This window comes from Equus asinus, chromosome 22 (assembly GCF_041296235.1).
Source record: "Equus asinus isolate D_3611 breed Donkey chromosome 22, EquAss-T2T_v2, whole genome shotgun sequence".
In the NCBI taxonomy this organism is placed as follows: domain Eukaryota; kingdom Metazoa; phylum Chordata; class Mammalia; order Perissodactyla; family Equidae; genus Equus; species Equus asinus.
Window position 1 is genome coordinate 13,957,239 of NC_091811.1, and position 21,437 is coordinate 13,978,675.

At 36.0% G+C, this 21,437-nt stretch overlaps 1 protein-coding gene across 31 annotated transcripts in view; it reads right to left on the reverse strand.

Annotated features, from left to right (window-relative positions):
- The window catches only part of WNK1 (WNK lysine deficient protein kinase 1), a 176,511-nt gene that overhangs the window by 59,228 nt on the left and 95,846 nt on the right, over positions 1-21,437 (reverse strand). For all 31 annotated transcript variants that reach the window (XR_011497047.1, XM_070494743.1, XM_070494744.1 and 28 more), the window contains exons 5-8: positions 8,372-8,460; positions 6,564-6,783; positions 4,936-5,269; positions 3,956-4,143 (exon numbers count right to left, since the gene is read on the reverse strand). Coding sequence is in view for 30 of the 31 variants with exons in the window: in XM_070494743.1 (XP_070350844.1) it covers positions 3,956-4,143; positions 4,936-5,269; positions 6,564-6,783; positions 8,372-8,460 (831 nt within the window). In the remaining variant the exon portion in view is untranslated. The remainder of the gene's footprint in view (positions 1-3,955; positions 4,144-4,935; positions 5,270-6,563; positions 6,784-8,371; positions 8,461-21,437) is intronic.

Here is a 21,437-nt window from a genome sequence, read left to right on the forward strand (position 1 = left end):
ACTCTAAATTTAGAATCATACCTTGCCAAAAGCAGTGTACACTGCAATAGCTCACTTTCATGGACCCTTTTTTAAAAGAGTAGATCAGTCTCATTTTTTCAATAGGCTAGACCCCATCAAGTGAGCAAACGGCTCAACTGTTACTTCCTCACAACAACTAAAAGGTTTCTATTTTGAATCAAAATGCTCTATTTTACTGTTGTTTATTTGAGTAGCCCAAAGCCATAAAGCAGTATATAGTTAATCATTCTCCTGGGTAAAAATCTGAAGATTTTGGGATTGCTAGATCAAAATGTTAACTATATTCTCTATCTGGAGAAGCAGCAGCAAGGTCCCACAGTATTTAAAACAACCTTAAAAGATAAGTCATTTATAGACATGAATGGGGCCAAAGAAAATCATACGTACTATATGTGTATTTAATGTATTCATTAGCGTTAAGGTCCCACCTTACTCTAAGAAGAAAAACTTCCATGAAGGAACATCATGTGGCCTTTTAGTTTGCTGACACAGCGTTTTAAACAGATAGCAAATTAAAACCAATTTTCACTCTTCAGTTATTCTTCACTGACTATGGGAAAAAATGGATTCATCCAGCTTCATCAGTGTCTCTTTAGAATAAAGTGAGAGAAAACGTGTTTGAGTAATGTCTGATAAAGCGAAAATTTGCTTTTGATTAAGCTAATAAGTTTAAAACTAAATAATACACATATTCTTTACTAGGATATGAAAATGCAAAGATTTGTATATGTCACTGGGGGATAGGAGAATATTTTATTATAGTTAAATTTTACTGTGCACACACTGATATGTGCCAAGGGTGTTACAAGCATTCTTTCTCATTACCTCCTTGCTGTTTTTTCTCTTTAAAGCCTTATAACAAAAAAGTGTCCTACAGGAAGAACTGGTATCCTAAAAGCATAACATATTACTAAGTTCTGTTCTTTATATAATTTTTATTAAAATTCTTGATGCCTGGATGTATTCATTGGTAATAAATTTTCATTTGTCAGGAAGTTTGTTACATACAGTACTGACAAAGAGGGAAGGCAGGCTGGAGCGTCGGTGCTTGCGCTGAGAGGCAGAGTGCATAGGCAGGACACTCTCCAATGCTTTAGAAAGCTTTTCGGCAAAAGTTTCCTCAGGGGCAGTCCGAAGGAGGGAAGGACAAAGAGGTGCAGACAGCACTGGTGGTGGGGTGGAAGGAGCACTGGGAGAGATGCGGGACAGAAAGGGAACAGCAGAAAGATGGGGAACACAAACCGACATGCTACGGCCGCGACGAGGCTAAACAGAAAACAAACACACACATGAAAAACACAGTACCTTGAAAACAAAATAACCAAATGTACAATGATAACAGGGTATAGTTGACATAAAAATGTTTCATCCTCCCCCAATTCCACAAAGCCAACTTTTTTGAGGCGAGATATAATTCCACAAAGCACACCTCGCAGATCACCACTACTCTCTCTAGACTGTTGGTCAAGCACAGGTTTTTTTAATGAACAATCACGATAATGATCAACTATTGTCCTAAGTATTCTGAAATAAGATCAATTGTTATGAGTGCCTGAATAAGAAAGACTGACCAACTGAGGTAGCAGAACACACAGGGAAAACAATGACTATTGGCTTGTAGTTTCCATAAATTTATTAAGATCAAACAAGAATGAATTCTATTAGTTTAATGTACCTTATAAGATGTAGAAGATTTTCAGACTAGGTTACTTTGCAGGAGCTCTGGAAACATCAGAAAAAGGTTCTCAATTCTATTTTAGAAGGCTTCAGACTAAAAAAGCTGTTGGCTTACAGTATTTTATCTCACTTGCCTATCTTTATCTGTACAGGTAAAAAGTAACTTCTACTAGGAAAAGCATTAGCTTTCTAGAAGTAACTCACAATAGATACAGGAAACAGTCTGTATTTCTATTAAAGTAGTCAAGAGAAAAATATTTTAAATGTGAATCTCTAAAGGATAACTTAAAAATTTTTTCAGGCATATCAGAGATTCAACTTAGGTTAACAAAATTTGAGGGATCTTAACATAAAGGTTTTAATACAGCTACAAAGCAGTACATCTAACACTGAAGGCTGTCGTGAGAAAGTCTGTTATTTCCTTTTAGGTACTGTGAATTGTGTAACTAATTACATCTTCTTTTCCCAAACTGGCTGCATAGAATGCTTTGAGTCAAATTTGTGGCCTACTGGTAGCAAGTATATAAGTATCATCATATCATTACTTAGCTTCATTCCTGGTTCTGTTTTTCTTCACCCTTGTTTCTCCTTTATCCTAATTTTTAAAATTCCACTTATAATTGATACATTACTGTAAGCCACAGTAAATTCCTTCTAGAATACGAAAGGAACAGAATTATAAAATTTCAAAAAACCCTCAATGTTTAGTAACTCTTCATGATACCGCCACAAAATATTATCATTACAAGGCAAGACTGTCATTAACAGTCTGCTTTTAGAGCATCAATAAACATAGCTATGTTTGTGGCTCAAATATTTATAATCTTCATAAATGATCATTCCATTTCCTTTTCTAAAATAGAGACCCAAGGTTCATAACCCTGTGATGAGGAAAGCCAAGAGATTAAAAATAGTTTTTAAAAAATCTTGTTATGATGATCCAGAAAACAATCAATCAGAACAACAGTAGAAACTGACAAGAAATGCCAACAAATAATAATCGTCAGATCAGAGAAATATCTCTATATAGTCTTTATAAAGTTCTTCTACCCTACCTAATTATTTTAAAGGTCAAAAAGTAGACTGTTAAAACATCAGTGCATTAGCAGTTTTCCTAGTGTTACTGTGGCCAATTATCTTGAGACCTAGCCAACGCAGGACTGATGAATGGACTCAAATAAACGTCTTTTACTCTAAGCTGTAGAATAAAAGACAAGAGCAAGTAGAAGTATTTTCTTAACAGAGAAAGATTTTCATTTAATGAAGAGCAAGAATTCCACAAAATTCAGATTATAAGCTTTCTGAGAGAGAGGGAATATCTTTCTGCCTAAAGATCTCACTAAACAAGTGCTATACAGTGACCAGTTACTCTCTGATTGCTTCCTGAGGCAGCTCATGTATTTTATTTACCTCTGAAGACTTACGGAGGGTCAACAAAAGAAATGTGGCATTATCTGATGATCTACTTTAACATTTTCTATATGAGAAGCAAGAGTGGCTAATATAAAACATGGAGTAAGAATTGTGTGTATGTGCATGTGTATGTGTGTGTATGTATACATATATATTAAAAATACATAAAATAATTCAGTCAATAATCTCCATAAGTTGATTCAGAAAATAAATCAGTAATAAAACACATACCAAATAAAGGGAAAAAGCAAATGAACATATACTGGGGAAGGAACTTGTGTCCAACACAGACTTTAAGGCAGGAACACGCATAGCAACTGATGATTAAACACAAGCGCTAAATTAAACGGTCATACAAATAAAGGATTTCTTCACTCTACTCACATGCAGCATTCTATAATCATTTGAAGGTCTTACCTGTGTTTTATACAATAAAAAAATCTTACAGAAAATACTTAGTAATGCTTTTAATAAGTAAGCTTTTGAAAAACTCTTCTCATCCCCACTCCCAAACCATTTTCATGTCCAACTTATGCTGCTTTGAATAGTCTCAACAAGTGCTAAAGAGAGCATTATCTTTAATTGAATGCAGATTAGTCTAATCTTGTACATAGTTTCTCCACATAGGAAGTTCAGCTGATTCCCACACATTACTGCATAGATTCTATTCTGTGTGAACCACTCCAATTATACTCTATAATAAACCTAATTCCTTTAGAAATACACCATTTATATTTTCTGCTTCATACTCATGCTGTTCCTTGGATAGTAGGAAGAATTTGCATTTAACACATTATCTATTGGCTCTCATTTCAGGCTTACACTCTCCTATGCAGTTACTTACCATACTTGAGGGTGGATATACCCCATGGGGCTGAGACTGTGCTTGGACAACAGAAGCTGTATGCCCTGGGAGAGTGCCAGTAGAATGTGCCTGTTCATGTTGGGAACCATAAGAAACAGTCTGTTGGCTGCTCACTCGAGATTCTGTGAAGACAGAAGATCCCTGACCACTGTCAATGGTCCCATCAGCTGAAGGAGAAATGAATTGCCAAAAAACAGAGAGAGAGAGACAAATTACAAAAAGGAGATTCACATTTTCCCATCACAAAACCATGACTTCAGGGTTAATTAGTTTTATCTTTGCACAGATCTGAACTAAATAAAAAGTGACTATTACTTACTTTACTGAGTAGATTTCTATGTTTAAATGAGGGATCCATTGGAAAAAAGTTTTAATGTCTTTTAAAAAAAATCCCCTGGCTATCGCATACTCATTACTTGAAGATTAAGGGAAAGACAATGGAATGGTGTTAGTCAGCTTTAAGTTTGACACAGCTTTCAAAATCTTAACTTTGGAGACCAATGGGTTCTTAGTATTAAGCAGGTAGTTCAATTAATAACTAATGGTCTCATTAGTTTCTAGCTTATAAGCTAGAAACTAGTAAAGTTATTCAGCTTTACTAAGAGTTGAACCAAATTAACGGGTTCAATTATAAGTGGCTAAGATAAACTTGCTCATTTTTCATTATTAATTACATTTTCTTTTAAGGAATTGTGAAAAGTAGAAATCTACAAATCGGAACTTCTAAGATATTAGAACCTATAGAATTACTCTATTTACTAATGACGTTTCCTCATTGTCCAACCCTTCTATTTGGTTAGTCATGGACCTTAGAATGAAAAGGTAGAAGGCAACCATTTCAAACTTCTGATATGTTGGATTCATAATTCAAAACCAAGAGGCCAGTGTAAAATGAGGAATAAGAAGATAAGTCAATGAGGAGTATCATTAGCATACTTGTTCACGTCCCAAATACTTACATAACACAGATACACTAGGCTGTTGGTACTGTAGTTGTTGATGTTGATCTGCCTCAGGTTCTTCAGGTTCTACTTGTGTAGAAACTGAAGCTGAAGTGGTTGAGGCAGCAGGGACGCTGGTGCTAGCAGAAGGGAGCTGCTTGATTCCTGCTTGGGAAGCACTTGACTGTTGTTCCACCTGCTGTTTGAGACTGCTCTCTTCCTGCTTTCTTTTTTCTTGCTCTTCCCGCACCAACTGCCGCTGCTCTCGTTTTCTCTTAATTAATGACACTCTATCCTTGATGGCTTTCGCCATGGTCTTGTGATCACCTTCACAGACATACCCAGACTCTACCTACAGTATAAAAGGGTGCATATTAGGAAGCAGTGGAATATTAAAAGAAAACAAAGCAAATATAAAACAAAAAAGGTACTTTTGGAGAGAAAAGTAGAGAAGAAAGAGAAGAAAGAATTCTCTAAAGACTGGTCTTAACCAAACTGTGAAAGTACTGGTTTGCGTTATGCATTTCCCCATCATCTTTGTAGAGACTCACAGGATGGATGTATCTTTATTCTTTACAATAACAAAACAGTGAGGAACCTAAAAATCAAAGTTGTTAAACCAAATAAGGCTCCTTCTATTCTATTTATGCAATTTCCTGCTTATATGTAACCATTAACTTCTGTTGCTTTTACTTCCTTTCACTAGGCAACCACTTAACTAGATAAAACAACTGTGGTAAAAGTAAGAAGGGTTAAAAAAAAAAAAAAACAAAAAAACACAGCCAGCCCTGATGGCCTAGTGGTTAAAGTTCGGTGCACTCTACTTTGGCAGCCCAGGTGTGGTTCCTGGGCGTGGAACCACACCACTCATCTGTCAGTAGCCATGCTGTGGCGGTGGCTCACATAGAAGAACTAGAAGAACTTAAAACTAGAATACACAACTAGGTACTAGGTCTTTGGGAGGGGGGAAAAAGGAACCTCTCAAACAGTTATAAAAAACTAAAAATTAAAAATAAGAATCTCTTTCATACCTGACTACTTCTCAGAGGCAACTACTACTAAATGGTTCTTATAAATTCTAATAGAGATAGTCTGTATCTTTGCATAGTAATGGCTATTTTAGGTACTATAGCAAGCCTAAAATTGGTGAAGTACTTCCTTCTTGAAAAGTAGTCTTTTAGACATCCTTCAAAAAATGATTCACCAAAGGCTGCCAACTAAAAATTGATCTTGAAAACTCCCTTCAAAGTAAAAATAATTTACGATCTATTTATACAATTTATCCAGATGACTGATCAAAGGCTAATGTATTAATATTTAGAAAACATAATTTGTCATTCTAACTAAATAGGCTTATATAAATCAGGAATCATTCAACCTTACCCACTTTCAAAATTACTTCAGAATGCATTATAGTTTGTTCTATCTATCTATCTATCTAATCCACTCATGTATCCATATTTATACATATCTATGTCTGTAGATCTTTTCCTTAAATAAAAATAATTTGGGGCCCATTAATCAACACAATTTTATATCAGTGGGATATGCCATACATACTGCCTCATAAACTGCTTTTTTACTAAACAATATCAATGTATATAAATCTGCAACAATTTTTAAACAGCTGATTAGTGTTAATTTACCATTTCTTGAGCAACATCTTCTGGCACATCTCTCTCCAAGTCAAAGGAAAACTCAATGGCTTCATTGTCTTTGTATTTTCCCTTCAATTTCTTAATATCTTCGATACGTAGCCATAATTTAATGGCTATCTTTTCTCCATCATCTTCTTCTGCTAATTCTACCCGCACCCCTGTTTCCTCCTGGAAGAAGGCATGGTTCAAAAGGTCTTTGATAGAATATCTTCCAAAGAGAGGGAAAAGAAACAAAAACAAAATCCTATTAGATTGAAAAGATAATTTTCAAGTGTGACTAATATTTGTTATGCTTGGAATAATGAAAAAAGACTGTGAAAAGAAAAATGAGGGAAATTTTATAACTCATTTCTACATTGCTCCATTTGAATAGTGATTATAGAGTTTCACTCTAAGTTACAGAACATCATAACAATCTCATTTATGAATAAAGCTGAAATGATCCTTTTTTAATCTAATGATCTAATCTCATATTAGTTAAGTGTACTAATAACAGCAATACATAGAATATCATAGCTTCAAAATGCCACATAATCATTTATATAGTTTATATATATATTTATTTATAGTTAACAAAAATAGTTAACATTTATAGGTAACAAAAATCCTCCTATGTATATGATCTCATCTGATCCTTGACCAATATCCAATTAGCTATCTTTCAATACCTTCTACTATAGCAAACTTTATTTACCCCAATAAATTCTCTCAATTCCTTGTTCAACAATTTGTGTACTAGGCAAGCAGAAGTCTGATTGTGGAATAATCTTCTTTAGATAAATGGTTTCAAAATACCAGTAATCTGGTAAACTTTCATCCAGAAAAGAAACAGAGTAATAGGTTCTAAGACTCAAAACAAATATTCCTTTGTTTATAGTGAAAAAAAAAAACAAAAAAGAAAGAAAGGTCTTAAGGACTCTCCTTTCCAATCAGGGTATATAAAACTAGAAACCCAAATTAAATTTCTACTAAAAAGCTCTTCCAAATAACAAGGTTATGAAAAGAATGAGACTGGAGAAGTGAAGATATGGAATTCTTTAATTTGGTTGATATACCTGATTGCTTACATTCTTCAGGAGGTAGATTATGCTCAATTTACAATTTTTATTTGTACTGGCTGGTCTAATTTGTTCTTTTTTGGAGGCTGAGGGGTTATGGTGAAGGTAGATTATTTTTCAAAAACAGACACTGGACCTTTGCCATACCTAATGGGTGATGAATCAGCTATATGGCAGATCAGATACTTGCTACTCCTCTGAGAAAAGTCTTCTGTTAGTACAAACGACCAAGCCAGATCTCCTAAGCTTTGGACGAAGTCGTCTCTTTTAACTCAAAGGAATTTTGATGTTTTGCTCTTCTTCAATTCTGGCCTAATGACAGCAAATCAAGACTTGTATAGTTGACTTGATTTTAAATAGCCAAGATTTTATTTCACCTTTTAGAATTCAATGAGTAGAAGACTAAGGAACAGATCTGCTGTGTTAGAGACTGAACGCTACTGAGTATTATAAAACACGCTGACGCTACAAGTAGTTTTCCCTGACTGTAGTAGCTATGTTTAAGGTGGTTCTGGTTTACTCAAACTCTACTACACCACATTACACATAATTTCAGCGTATCAAATATGAATACTACCTTCAATGGAAAGAATTCTACTTTTAAAGATATTATGTGACATAAATGTAGAAACTAATCACAACTAACATTAAATATACCTTAGACTGAGTGTTGTAGTCAGAGCATATTACATTTTAGGTTTTGCTTAAGCAATACCCAGGACAAAAGAGGCAACTTACCTTTCATCTTTGTTTTGCCGTATGCATCCTTCAATAATTTCCTTCACTTCAGGAATTGCTACTTTGTCAAAACTGGCTGGCTTCACCCCCTGAAAATCATAAAAATAGCAACAGATACACATTAACGGATGCAGGGCCTTTGAACTTTCATTTTTATTGCCTCTTAAGGTTCTACTAGATTGCCTTCTTACCATCCTTTTTTCTGATTTGCCTGCAGGAGCTGATTTATGCAGTCAGAGCTGGGTAGGGCAATTTAGCTCCCATAAGAAAACAACAAGGAATGGTTAGACAGTGGGCTGACTTAACTTCCACGGCCTCTATAGGTGGCTAGGGAAAAATTTAGGCTGTTGTCAATATCTTCTGCTGTTTCGGGTAAAGGAAGTTATTGGTTAAAAAGAAGGCCAAATATTCTAATTGGTTAGAAGATCTTTTTTTCCCCCTTCCCTTTTTTTGAGGAAGATTAGCCCTGAGCTAACATCTGCTGCCAATCCTCCTCTTTTTGCTGAAGAAGACTGGCCCTGAGCTAACATCCATGCCCATCTTCCTCTGCTTTTTATATGTGGGACACCTATCACGGCATGGCTTGCCAAGTGGTGCCATGTCCGCATCTGGGATCCGAACCGGCGAACCCCAGGCTGCCGAAGCGGAACATGCGAACTTAACCGCTGCACCACCGGGGTCAGCCCCGGTTAGAAGATTTTTTGTTCAATCTTGTTCTCTAACACATTAATCAACACAGCATTTAACTATTTTGAACAGTCAACCCATGTGTGAGCATAAATTCACACGCTTAGATTGGCAGGTATTCTATTATTATACAAAGTACCCTTTAATAAAGTCAAAAGTACAGGAGGAGTTAAGGATTTGGATTGGTTTGGCATGATAACTGAAGAGCCAATTGTCTTGTACATATGAAACATAAAATGGAAAGACATATATCAGACCTATATGAAAGACAAGTTTTCTAATCAATTTCAGAAGAAAACTCACTATCACTACTACATGTTATACTAAATAGAATCACAGTGATATTTTAGAATCTTCACAAAGTGCAAATTCTTTGCAAATAAAAATTTCAACAATGTATGAAAAATATACATAAGACATAAAAGCAACAAAACACTCCTATCTGAGAGGTGGTGTGGAAAAAATATCTCATTACCTATTCCCACCTCATCTAATGATACGGATTGAGCTGAAGTAGCTACACTGGCGTACTGTCCAAGTGGCACTATAAATTCATATACAAAGATCGCAGGGAATGGGAAATAGGGGGGAGGGAGCAGAAAAGTTAAAATAACTTCTAATCATCTACAGTCTCAGTGACAACATACACAATCACATACCGCATAATGACATTTTGATCAAGGATGGACCTGCATATACAATGGTAGTCTCATGTAGCCTAGGTATGTAGTAGGCTATACCATCTAGGTTTGTTTAAGTACACTCTGATACTCACACAACGACAAAATCACCTAACAACACATTTCTCAAAACATACCCCCATCACTAAGCAATGCATGACTGTATTAAAACAAAATTAATGATGATAACTTGATAAGTCACAGAAATGTGTAACCTCTCATAGATCAAAATGAAATACATCAAATGGTTAGCTCTAGAAAGTCAGAGTTGTGTGGGATAATTCTCATTATAATTACTCACTGCATTCTTCAAAAGTTCTGATTTGGAGGATTCTACCTCTAGGGCTAAGTTCCCACAGCAAGGAGCTGTCTAGTAGGGCCGACACTAAAGTTAAATCCATGTAATTAAAAGGTTCGTTTCTGAGCAATGACTACAAAGACTACTATTTGTATTTTTCTCAGTCTTAGTTTTCAAATCCAGCTAAGTTTTCTCAACTGGTCTTTGTCTTCACATAGTAATTCTAATGAAAACAAGAAAATAAGGCTGCTGAAGGAAAAGGCTGCTTTAATTGAGCAAGCAGAACTAAGAACTATTTTAAGAAAAAAATAAATCATGCACACTCAAAGTTCTCTGGTAGTAGAAACAATGGAGATTGTTTTGTATTTGTTTTTAATTTTCCACAATAAACATGAAAAACTGTGTAAAAGCAAACTTTTAAGATGCTATTTATAAATATAATGGGAAGAGCAATCTATATTAAGTTGTAGAACATTCACTATTGGCAGAAAATTATCTGAAAGACTGTTCTTTGCAACACACAGTTGGCCTTTGCATGCAGAGACATTCCAAATGTTACAGGAAAGTAGGTAGAGAGAATATAGAGTATGATTAGGAAATACGTTCCTTCTTCCATAAACACATGCATTTTAGGGGAATGTAGTTTGGCCTTCTCGCAGTAAAACTGTACATATTAAGTTAATAAAAGCACACACATACTGACTATATGAAAATACTCTTCTGTTTCAATTTAGCATAGTCATATTCGAAAGATGAAGGGATGGAACAGAATACTTGAATTCAGTGTGAATTGGATAAGAAGAAGCTATGAGCTTCAGATTCCCTGTCTAGCAAATGGGGAATCTGTCCAACTTACCTACCTATACTCATGGTAGCTAGAATCAAATGTAGTATCTAGGTTGAAAGCTCTTTGAATTATTGAGTTTGCTGACCTAAGGCCATCTTTGACTTCAAAGACAATCACCAAAGATAATAAAGCTTAGGGTTAAAAGGAAGTGAAGAATTCTCTTGAAAAATAATCACCAAGATCCATGGTAAACCTGCTCTCATCCTTGGTTAGCCTTAAAAATAAATAATCCTCTTATTAATCCTACCCATGCAAACCTATACAACACTCATGACTTTACAAATAGGAATTCCTATTTACAAATAGAAATACTAGTTGAACAAATGAGATATAAGGTCATAATAGCAAAACCCGTAACTGTGCATCATATACCACCCTGAATCTACTAGGTTAAGCTGCTTTCTCAAGGTATAACCAAGATTTAGGTATAGAAAATTCCATACCAATGCTATACAACATATTGAGATGCCACTGCTGCCTTAAAAAACGTATTGCAGGTACCAAGGTATCCAATAAAACTGAGATACACCTTACCAGGCCACCAACTAGTTTTAAAAGATTAAGGCTGCTTACTGTTACCCACTTAAGATAACGAGAAAGGTAAGAAGAAATTTTACCGGTTAGCTACCATCAAGAAGCCAGGATTATCAAAATATCTAGCAGAGGTATTCTGAATCATTTCGGAAGACGCAAGAATATGTAAGGATTGTAGGGGCCAGCCTAGTGGTGCTGTGGTTAAGTTAGCACATTACGCTTCAGTGACCCGGGGTTCATCGCTGGTTTGGATCCCGGGTGCAGACCTCTACACCGCTTGTCAAGCCATGCTGTGGCAGGCGTCCCACATAAAATAGAGGAAGACGGGCACAAATGATAGCTCAGGGCTAATCTTCCTCAAAAAAAAAAAAAAAAAGAATATACAAGGATTGTATATTAAAAATGACCCAAAAAACATAAAAATGAGTACGCAACTTCACTGACCCTGAGAGTGATCTACAAAAAAGTCATCTGGGACATATAACACAAATCTGCTTAAAAATAAACAAGTACAGCTTGTGATATACTTCTCACACTCATAGGCTTCTTGTGCTTAAGACATGAGAGAAATCAATGTATTTTTTAATAACTGATATTTTTCTTAAAAACAAGTTGGTCTAAATTATTCTAAAACATGATTTTAAGGACCTAACAGAACAAAGTAATGATGAGAGAATGTTTTAACAATAAAAGACTATCTTTTTTCCTTTTAGTTCATATACTTCAACAAACAATAACTAGAGCCTAAAAATTCTCCAAATGTCCCCCCTTTCCTTTATTCTCTGATTTAGCCACATGCAGACCTATTTCAGTCTTGTTCTGACTGCTGGAAAAGCAGTTTTCTTCATCTATTCTGAATGAGGTTCAAAAACACAAAACAGAAAAGAATACTAAGGTAGATAAATTGGGCTAATATTTTACATACAAGAAAACAAGAAACATTAAGTTAATGAAAAACACATCCTCTCACTCCATTCTTCCAGAGCTAGCAACTCACAGGCTCTAGAAATATTCTCTCTTTCTTTGGTAATTCACAGGATCTCTCTTTAGGCAGTAGTGCCATATTATGCTTTTTGACATGGGACAATAGCATGTTTCTCTGCATTAAACAAAAGTACTTCTTGAACATCTAATGTATATCCATTTAAGATACTTTTGGGGTTACAAAAAATTATGTATTCTCTTAAAACAAAAAACAAAGGCCACTTTTGTGCAATCTTAAACGGACTATTAAAAAAAAAGCAATTGTGACTCCCCAAGGGCACATCAAGAGTTGATACAAGATAAAAAATGTTGCTTTATTTAAATTAAGAAAAACTAAAAACATACACATGCATTTTATAGACGCTGACTTTTTCTTTGAATTCTATATACTTATGGTTTACCAACTAATCAGCTGGAAAAGTGAGTTGTAATATGGTATTCTCTCGTTCAATGTTCTAGTTCTTAAAAACTGTCAGCACTTGCTTCTTAAAAGCTTAAGTTTCAAATGTGTTACGGTAACACTTAACTATCCTTTCACGAAATAAAACTTTTCCTAACCACACAGAATTGAGAAAAGCCTCCTTCCTCCTCACACAAAATATACTTCAACTAAACTACAAAACTTCAAATATCTTAAAAAGCATTCTGAAGTAAACAATTTCAATACTTGAACTGAAACTTTCTATACCTATCATCAAATGACTACAATATACCTTCTGTATATACTGGAAATTTTTACCCACCTCATTTACACAATCCTTTTGAGGGCAGCAGCAGCAATGAGAATTTACGATGACAAACACTGAGCAAAAATCTTTCTTTGTAAAATCCATTAGAAAAGGCAAGATAGACTTGTTACAGTTAGAGGGAAAAGGATAAGACGTAAATTAACAGAGTACATTAACCCACAGCATAAGCAAAACAGACATCAAAATCAGACTGAAGCAAAGTTTCTTGTTTACCACTAGCCATTTTTCCTCAACTTTCAGACAAGAATTTGCTCTGCTCAGACAACAATCTTCTTATTCTAGATCGGCTCTTTAAACAACACTAAATGCTGAACGGCAGGGAAACTCTTCTACTAATCCTCCTGCTTCTCCGCCAACAGCAACAGACCTCTGGACAAGCAAAATGTGATTTTTACTTATTCAAAGCTCCACCCACTACATCCACAGGTTCTGCCTCCTTGACATCAAAATCTACACTAGAAATCTATTTATCTAAACACTCCCTTCCCCATAATTATGTTGAAACTGTGCTTTTAAGAGCAAATGGGGACTGAGTTCAACGACCAAAAGGTAAACTCAGAATCTGTAGCTGAAAGAACACTGGACAAGGAAATCACAACACTGGCGTTGGGTTCTCAGTTCAATCTCTCATATAGCAAATCTGTGTGACCTGGGCCATATCCCTTAAACCCACTTGAAAAGTATGGATAATAGTTCCTCTGTTTACCTAATTTAAAAAGTAGTGATATTAAGGTAAACTGCCTTACCCTCTCTTATGGTACATTAAAAAAAAAATAAACAGCTGTAAACAGAAGTGGTAAGAATTTATTCTTCTTGCTTACTGAGACTTATTAAAAGCCTCAATATGCACATCTACCTAAAGACATTTCTATTTGCCAGGAAGATCTCAATGAACCCAAATAACTACTACTTTGATTTTAGGGATTAAGGAAAGGTTTTTCTTCATGGCATTAACAAAAATGGCAGAAAAGAACACTGTTCATTGCATTGTTATAATGGGTAACAGAATAAAGTCCTATCCCTTGTAATTTGGTAAGCTTGAATCCCCATCAAGACAGCAGGTACTAACGCTTCAATTACTCAACAAAAGTGGCGTAAGATAAGGGCTTGGAAACTTTGGGAGGAATATTTCTGCTCTAAAGGCTATAGAAATGACTACTGATTCTAAGGAGCTATTTCAAAGTAGTTGCCACTGATACCTGGCTCAATACAATTCATCACTACTAAGTAGGCGGTCTATGATGTCAGGAATTGGTCAGAAATACAGTAATGGGGTTGAACATTACCTTTAACTTAAGTGTTTGAGCAAGCCTGCTTAGGACTATGCTTAGCTAAATGAAAATGGAAGAGCTAGAAAACAGGTACCTTGTTCCCTGCTTCAGAGGTTTATCAGACATAAAGATGTGGCTAAGTTTTTAAACTCTACGGGGCAACAAACAAAACCAAAATGAGATAGTTTTTTTTGGACAAAGGTATAATGTAGGCAAAAAAATCTAGATCTATAAAAACCAGCCTTTTCTATATATCAAAATAAGAGTTTTCAGTATATACAATAAAAACACCATTCACATACAGACAACAGTTCACATGTCTAAACTCCAATTCCTCTTTTTTTTTTTTTTTTGAGGAAGATTAGCCCTGAGCTAACTGCTGCCAATCCTCCTCTGACCCTGAGCTAATATCCGTGCCCATCTTCCTCTACTTTGTATGTGGGACGCCTACCACAGCATGGCTTGCCAAGCGGTGCCACGTCCACACCCGGGATCGGAACCGGCGAACCCCGGGCCGCCAAAGCAGAATGTGCACACTTAACCGCTGCGCCACCAGGTCGGCCCCTAATTCTGCTTTCTCTTAAAGTCAGTGCTTTTCTCTGGATTTCCCTATTTCTTTCAATGGTATCATCATTATTTCCACAATCCAGAACAGAAACTATAGTCATTCTTGGATGCTTCTACCCCCACAATACTTAAGTACTATTATTCTCTATGAGCTCTTTAAACAAAGATAAATGTTTAGAACAGCTGGTAAACACTTCTAACTCCTACTGCCCCTCCAACAGCCAAAGATCTCTGGCCAGGCAAAATGAGATTTTTACTGGCTTCTTTGTTACCTCTCAGAATCACTGCTTCTCTTGCATAACAATTATGACAACTGAAGTCCACATTATCAATACCTCACCTCTTCAAACTTAGACCAATTTAAGATGGGCCTCACTAATCCCATTCTCTCCATCTCTAAGTTGTATTTCACACTGAGGCCAGCTCAACCACCTGGCTTTATTTAATCATCTGACCTTCAACCATTTCCAATCACCTGACATCATTTAACTCACATCACACTGCTCAAAAATGGTAATGGGTTGGCCCCGTGGCCGAGTGGTTAAGTTCACAAGCTCTGCTTCGGTGGCGTAGGGTTTTGCTGGTTTGGATCCTGGGTGCAGACATGGCACCGCTCATCAGGCCATGCTGAGGAGGCCTCCCACATGCCACAGCTAGAAGGACCCACAACTAAAAAATATACAACTATGTACTGGGAAGATTTGGGGAGAAAAAGCAATAAAAAAAAATTTTTTTTTTAAATGGTAACAGTTCTCTAGATCTGGAAGATGGCCATAGGATCACAGATCTACAAAGAACCTGAGTGAGAGTCCCTTTTTGTTCAAATGAGAAAATTGTGGGCCAGAGAGATTAATGCCAGGTCAAAGTTGGAATTAACTCATTAATTCTAATTAATTCAACTGCCATCTATGGAGTATCTAGTTTAATAGGTATCAGATACCTACTAGATAACACATTATCTTCAGCACCTAGAATAAAACAGAGTCTATATTTCAGTGTGTAAGGGCCTAGTAAATGATGAAGCAAAAACTGGAATCCAGATTCTACAATGTATAGTTCAACATTACTTCTAGTCTATGTTACAGTGCTTTTAATTTCCTTAATCTGGTGTGAAAAGCCCTCACAATCTAACTTCTACCTACTTCTCTACTCCTAACTCCCCAAAATAAGTCAAACTGGTTACTTGTTCACTGAATACTTCATGTACATTTTTACTGACAAGAATACTCTCTACTCCTCCCTTTTTTAGCCAACTGAGTCCTATACTTCTTTCCAGATATACCTCAAAGCATATATACTATAATGAGAAAACAGCAATTACAAACTATCTATATGAATCTTTCGGCATATAAATTATTTACAAGGTACCAAGAAACTCAATACTGTCATAATGTACTTAAATATAGAAACCATCTTTCGATATCCTACCAGTTTTTATCCTGTAGTGTAATAACTTGTGAATTATGCATCAACATTCAGCGTAGATAAGTAAAACTAGCTTTTCTGAGAAATTCTGAAATAAGAATTTCACAACTGTCCTTTAGTACCTAAGACCCAGAATTGTTTAGTTTAACGGTCTGATTAAGAGCCTTTAATCTTAATCAAATCACAGTAGAGTAATGGAATGACTCTGAAAATCACGCAAAATGTTCCCAAGATACAGCCCATGATACACAGAGTTTTCTTTTACATGTATAATCCAAATTTATTGGATGGAAACAGTTGTAAGATTTATAAAGGAACCGTTTCAGCTAATTCCAGTGGATTTAGGTCTCTGGGATAGCACAAAAAATTCCAGTTGCTAAAGAAAAAAATACCAAGTTTTCCTCAACGTTTCAAACTCTAATCAGGAATCAACCTCATTTGTTTCTGTAAAAAAGTAAGGTGAACTGCAATCTGTTATATAAAAACTAAACGGAATTTCACCCTAACTGCTTTAATTCTGTTTTTCCCAGACAGAATGGTCAAACCTGGCAATTCAAAGGCTAATGAAATCAGTGACAAAGTCAAATTACACAAACAAAGTAATTAAAAATCCCCATTATTTCTACCTTGGTTGTTACGAAGCTGGATCCAGCCAGATTCTTACTGGTATGAACCATTAGTTTACAGGAATTTGAACATACCTTATGATCCCATTGGAAAATAAACCTCTTCAAACTCCCTACCAAATCCAGCTAGCTCTATCAAAGGAAATTAGTTTACCTCATGATTCTCCAAGGCTCATTACTCTCTGGATACATGAAAGCTTGTGTACTGCTCCATCCTTCATATAAAAAATGTACTATCCTTCATCTAAAAAACTGATCCCATTGCTTATTGTAGTTTCTATTCTTTTAATAGCAGACAAAAATTGCTTTAAGGACATTACTACTCTTATTTGGATATTCTCATTACCAATGACAGATTTTGAAGGTAACTGAAATTTTTCTCCCTTCAACAGGGATCATGAACCCTTACACAAGGCTCAAACCTGCGATTCCAGTCTTATGCTACCCATGTACCTAAATTTCTTACTCAGATTTTTTCCCCTTGAGGTCTAGAAAAAAAAGTTACCAAAAAAATAGGTAAAGAAAAAAATTTTAAGGTTTGTATTAATGTCATGTTAGAGATGCTTGGTTTCTGACCTTATTATTATTTCTCCTGCATGTCCTTGGGCAAAATACTTAACCTCTCAATCTATTTTCTTACCTGTGAAATGAAGATATAATCTATTTGCCAGGATACAAACGATTAAAATAATAGTAAAAGTAAAGCACTTTGCAAGGTGATTGGCAAGAAGCAAGATTACAAATAGCTCATTCACTCTCATTTAAAACTGGACATTATTTTAAATTCATTAAATACATTTTAATCACTGCAATTTGCTGACTATCTCTGCATAAAAGTATAGGACAAGAGACAACTTATTTCACTACTAAGCATGTCAATGTTAATGATAATAACCATACCTAGTAAGTATTGATTGATAACTGCATGTCAGGCACTTTGCTACATTCTATATGCATTTCTCACTTAATCCTCATAAACACCTTAGGCTCAGAGAGGTTAAATAACCTGTCCATGGTATCACAGCTAGGAAACAAGGTTGCTGGGATTTGAACTCAAGCAGACCCAACTCCAGAGCCCATTTCCTCCACCAGCAACATAAAATTTTGTTTTGCTTCTTACAGTTCTGTATTCATTTCACAAACACTGACTGACTGCCTATGACTTGCCAGACTCTAAGCACTCGGAATACAGCAAATAACAAGTCAAATAACACTCCTGACCCAAAGAATTTGTATTCTGATCGGGGCTTTAGATAAACACTATAAGGCTGGGATAAAAGCCATGAAGAAAAATAAACCATAAGGGGTTAGAAGTGAAGTGTGCACACTTAAGAACATTTTAGATAGAATGAGCAGGGAAGGCCTCTCTGAGCAAGTAAAACTTAAGAGAACTGAATGAACTGCATGTACAGAACAACATATAACAGTTTATTATGAGTGCACTATAGAGTGTAATTATTAAATCATAATCTACATTTACGCCCTTCATATCGGCACTTACACAGACAGGTTTAGAAGCCCTCAGGTCACAGACTGACACCGGAATAGACATTTATGAATTCAGTATAGGATTTTGATATGAGCAGGGGATCCAGGATCAGAACTCTGTTATTTTCTAGATACGTAATTTTGGGCTAGCCATCCTGGTGAATTGCAGACTGTTTATTTTTATAAAGTGTTGATACTAATAGTACTTATCCCTCCCAGGATTGTTGGAATAATTAACTACATAATATATGCAAAGTGTTTAATGCAATGTCTGGCACAGAGGATGTGTATTTATTAACATACTGCTATCATTTGCTATTTACATGGTGGTGTACCACTGCAGGGTCAGACATGTAGTAGTAAATTGATCTACAGAGTAAAAAAGAAACCTGTCCTGAGAGGTTCAGTTCTAATGGGGGGGACAATAGTTAATATCAATTTAATTATATTAACAAAACAGAGGTAGAGTATGGTGGGAACATAGAAGAGAGAACAATATTGGCATGACTTTATTCTAAGAATCCTAGAAAAATTTCTGATAAAGAGTGCCAGAGGACTGTGACTACTGGCTCATTCCTTCAAACAGATTTGCCTCAGCATCCTCATTACTGCAGGTCAATAAAGTTCTCAATTCAAACGTACTTTTGCAGGAACACTGTCTTTCACCCTCTCAAGGAGATCAAAACCCCCTACTTCACTACGTCCATAAAATTCATCTGTTTTACTGTAGTTACTACTTCAATGTTTACCTTCCCTACTAGAAGGTGGGAGAAGATGAAACACTGTTGTATTCCCAACCTGGCACATAGAAGATGCCTAGTTAATAGCTGTTAAGTAAGTGAATAATTGTTAAAATATATTTAAAAGAAACTGAAAACTAGAGCTTATGGTTCAACTGACTAGGGTTCCATGGTCATCAGACCTAGAAAGGTAATCTTGAACTGTTCAAAACAGACTGTTCTCTGTATCCCTTTTCTAAGTTAGTGCCAAACCTAGAGAACACCTTGTGTATTTAGGAGGGCGTGGTTTGCTGATTGCTAACAGGGTATACATAGTAGCTCTGAAACCCGAAATCTGGAGTGGTAGGGAGGGGGAGGGAGGGAGTAGCATGGGAGAGTTTGCACTAGGGAGCCCTGTGATCTCTCAATGGATAACCAACCATATTTCCTTAATAAATCTGCAATGGTTAGAAAGGTTGATGGTAACATATACTTTAAAATATTAAATTTATATCCAAAGCAGACTTAAGAGAAAGTACAACACTTCAAGGTGTATTTCAACAGTCATCACTATTGCTTATATAAATGATAGTATAATCTAGGCACTTACTTAAATTCCCCACATTTATCTCATACCCAAAACTCGAGAAAAACTTTTGAAAATTACAAAAAGATATAACCCTTTTTTATTCTTCATTGGATGCCAGAAGATGGGAACGGAGGTTGGTGAAATCAAGACAGCATTTCCCAGATAAGAAATTCAATAACTGACAGTACAGAATAATGGATTGTAGATAATACAAAACTACATTTTCACAGCTAAGAGGAAAAACAAAGCACTGCCTGCAGTACCCTCAGAAACTAAGAATCCTAACACATTACCAACTGACTTAAAGAACTCAAACTTTTTATTCCATCTTTCCTTCCTTCCTCCCCCCCTTCCTTTCTTCCTTTCTTTTTTTGTTGGTGAGGAAGATTGGTGCTAAGCTAACATCTGTGCCAGTCTTCCTCTACTTTGTATGTAGGCCGCTGCCACAGCATGGCTTGAGGACCAGTGTGTAGGTCTGCACCCAGGATCTGAACTCATGAACCCCAAGCCACTGAAGTGGAGCATGTGAACTTAACCACTACACCACCAGTCAGTCCCAATTCCATCTTTTCAACAGCTTATTATTTTGCTTTTTTAAAAAGCAACCTGTGAATAAGGAAGGAAAAAAATGCAATTAAATAGAGTTAAATTTCTAAGTCAATTTGGTTACTTATAATGCTAGAAAAAGGTTCCATGAATGACGGAATGATAATTTATTCAAATAATATTTTAGTATTACATTATTTAGCCTACCTTTTTTTGTTTTTTTGTTTTTTGTTTTTTTTGAGGAAGATTAGCCCTGAGCTAACTGCTGCCAATCCTCCTCTTTTTGCCGAGGAAGACTGGCCCTGAGCTAACATCCGTGCCCATCTTCCTCTACTCTATATGTGGGATGCCTACCACAGCATGGCTTGCCAAGCGGTGCCATGTCTGCACCTGGGATCTGAACTGGCGAACCCCGGGTCACTGAAGCAGAATGTGCACACTTAACTGCTGTTCCACTGGGCTGGCCCCTAGCCTACTTTTTATTTATTTAACCAAAAATAAGGTATACAGAACTGGAAGGGACCTCAAGTGCACTGTTTTGGCTCAAACTTCTCCAATTTTAATGTACACATGAATCATATCTGGATATTGTAAAATGCAGGTTTTGATTTAATCTGTCTGGGATAGGGTGAAAATTTTCCATTTTTAACAAGTGCCCTAGGATGCTGATTCTGCTGGTCTTGGGACTGCACTTTGTATAGCAAAGATCTAAACAGTGGATGCTCAAAGGGTACGAAGGGTATGAAGACCCCTGAGGATTCCCAAGACCCTTTCAGAGGGCCTGCAAGGTACTTCCTTTTCCAATGACATATCTCTGTGAGGCCAGATTTTCTTTAAACACTTCAACTCAAACAATATAATCCAATAGACTGAATGGAAAAACAGGTATGAGAATCTGGTTGTCTTCTTTCTGACCTGACATTAAAGAGATGTGCAAAAAGGTAAAAATGGTGCTCTTTTCACTAAATTTTTAAAATTCGTTATGGAAAAAGCTATTTTTTGTAAAAATATTACTGATGTCAGCATATATTGGGCTTATTGCTATATATATATTTT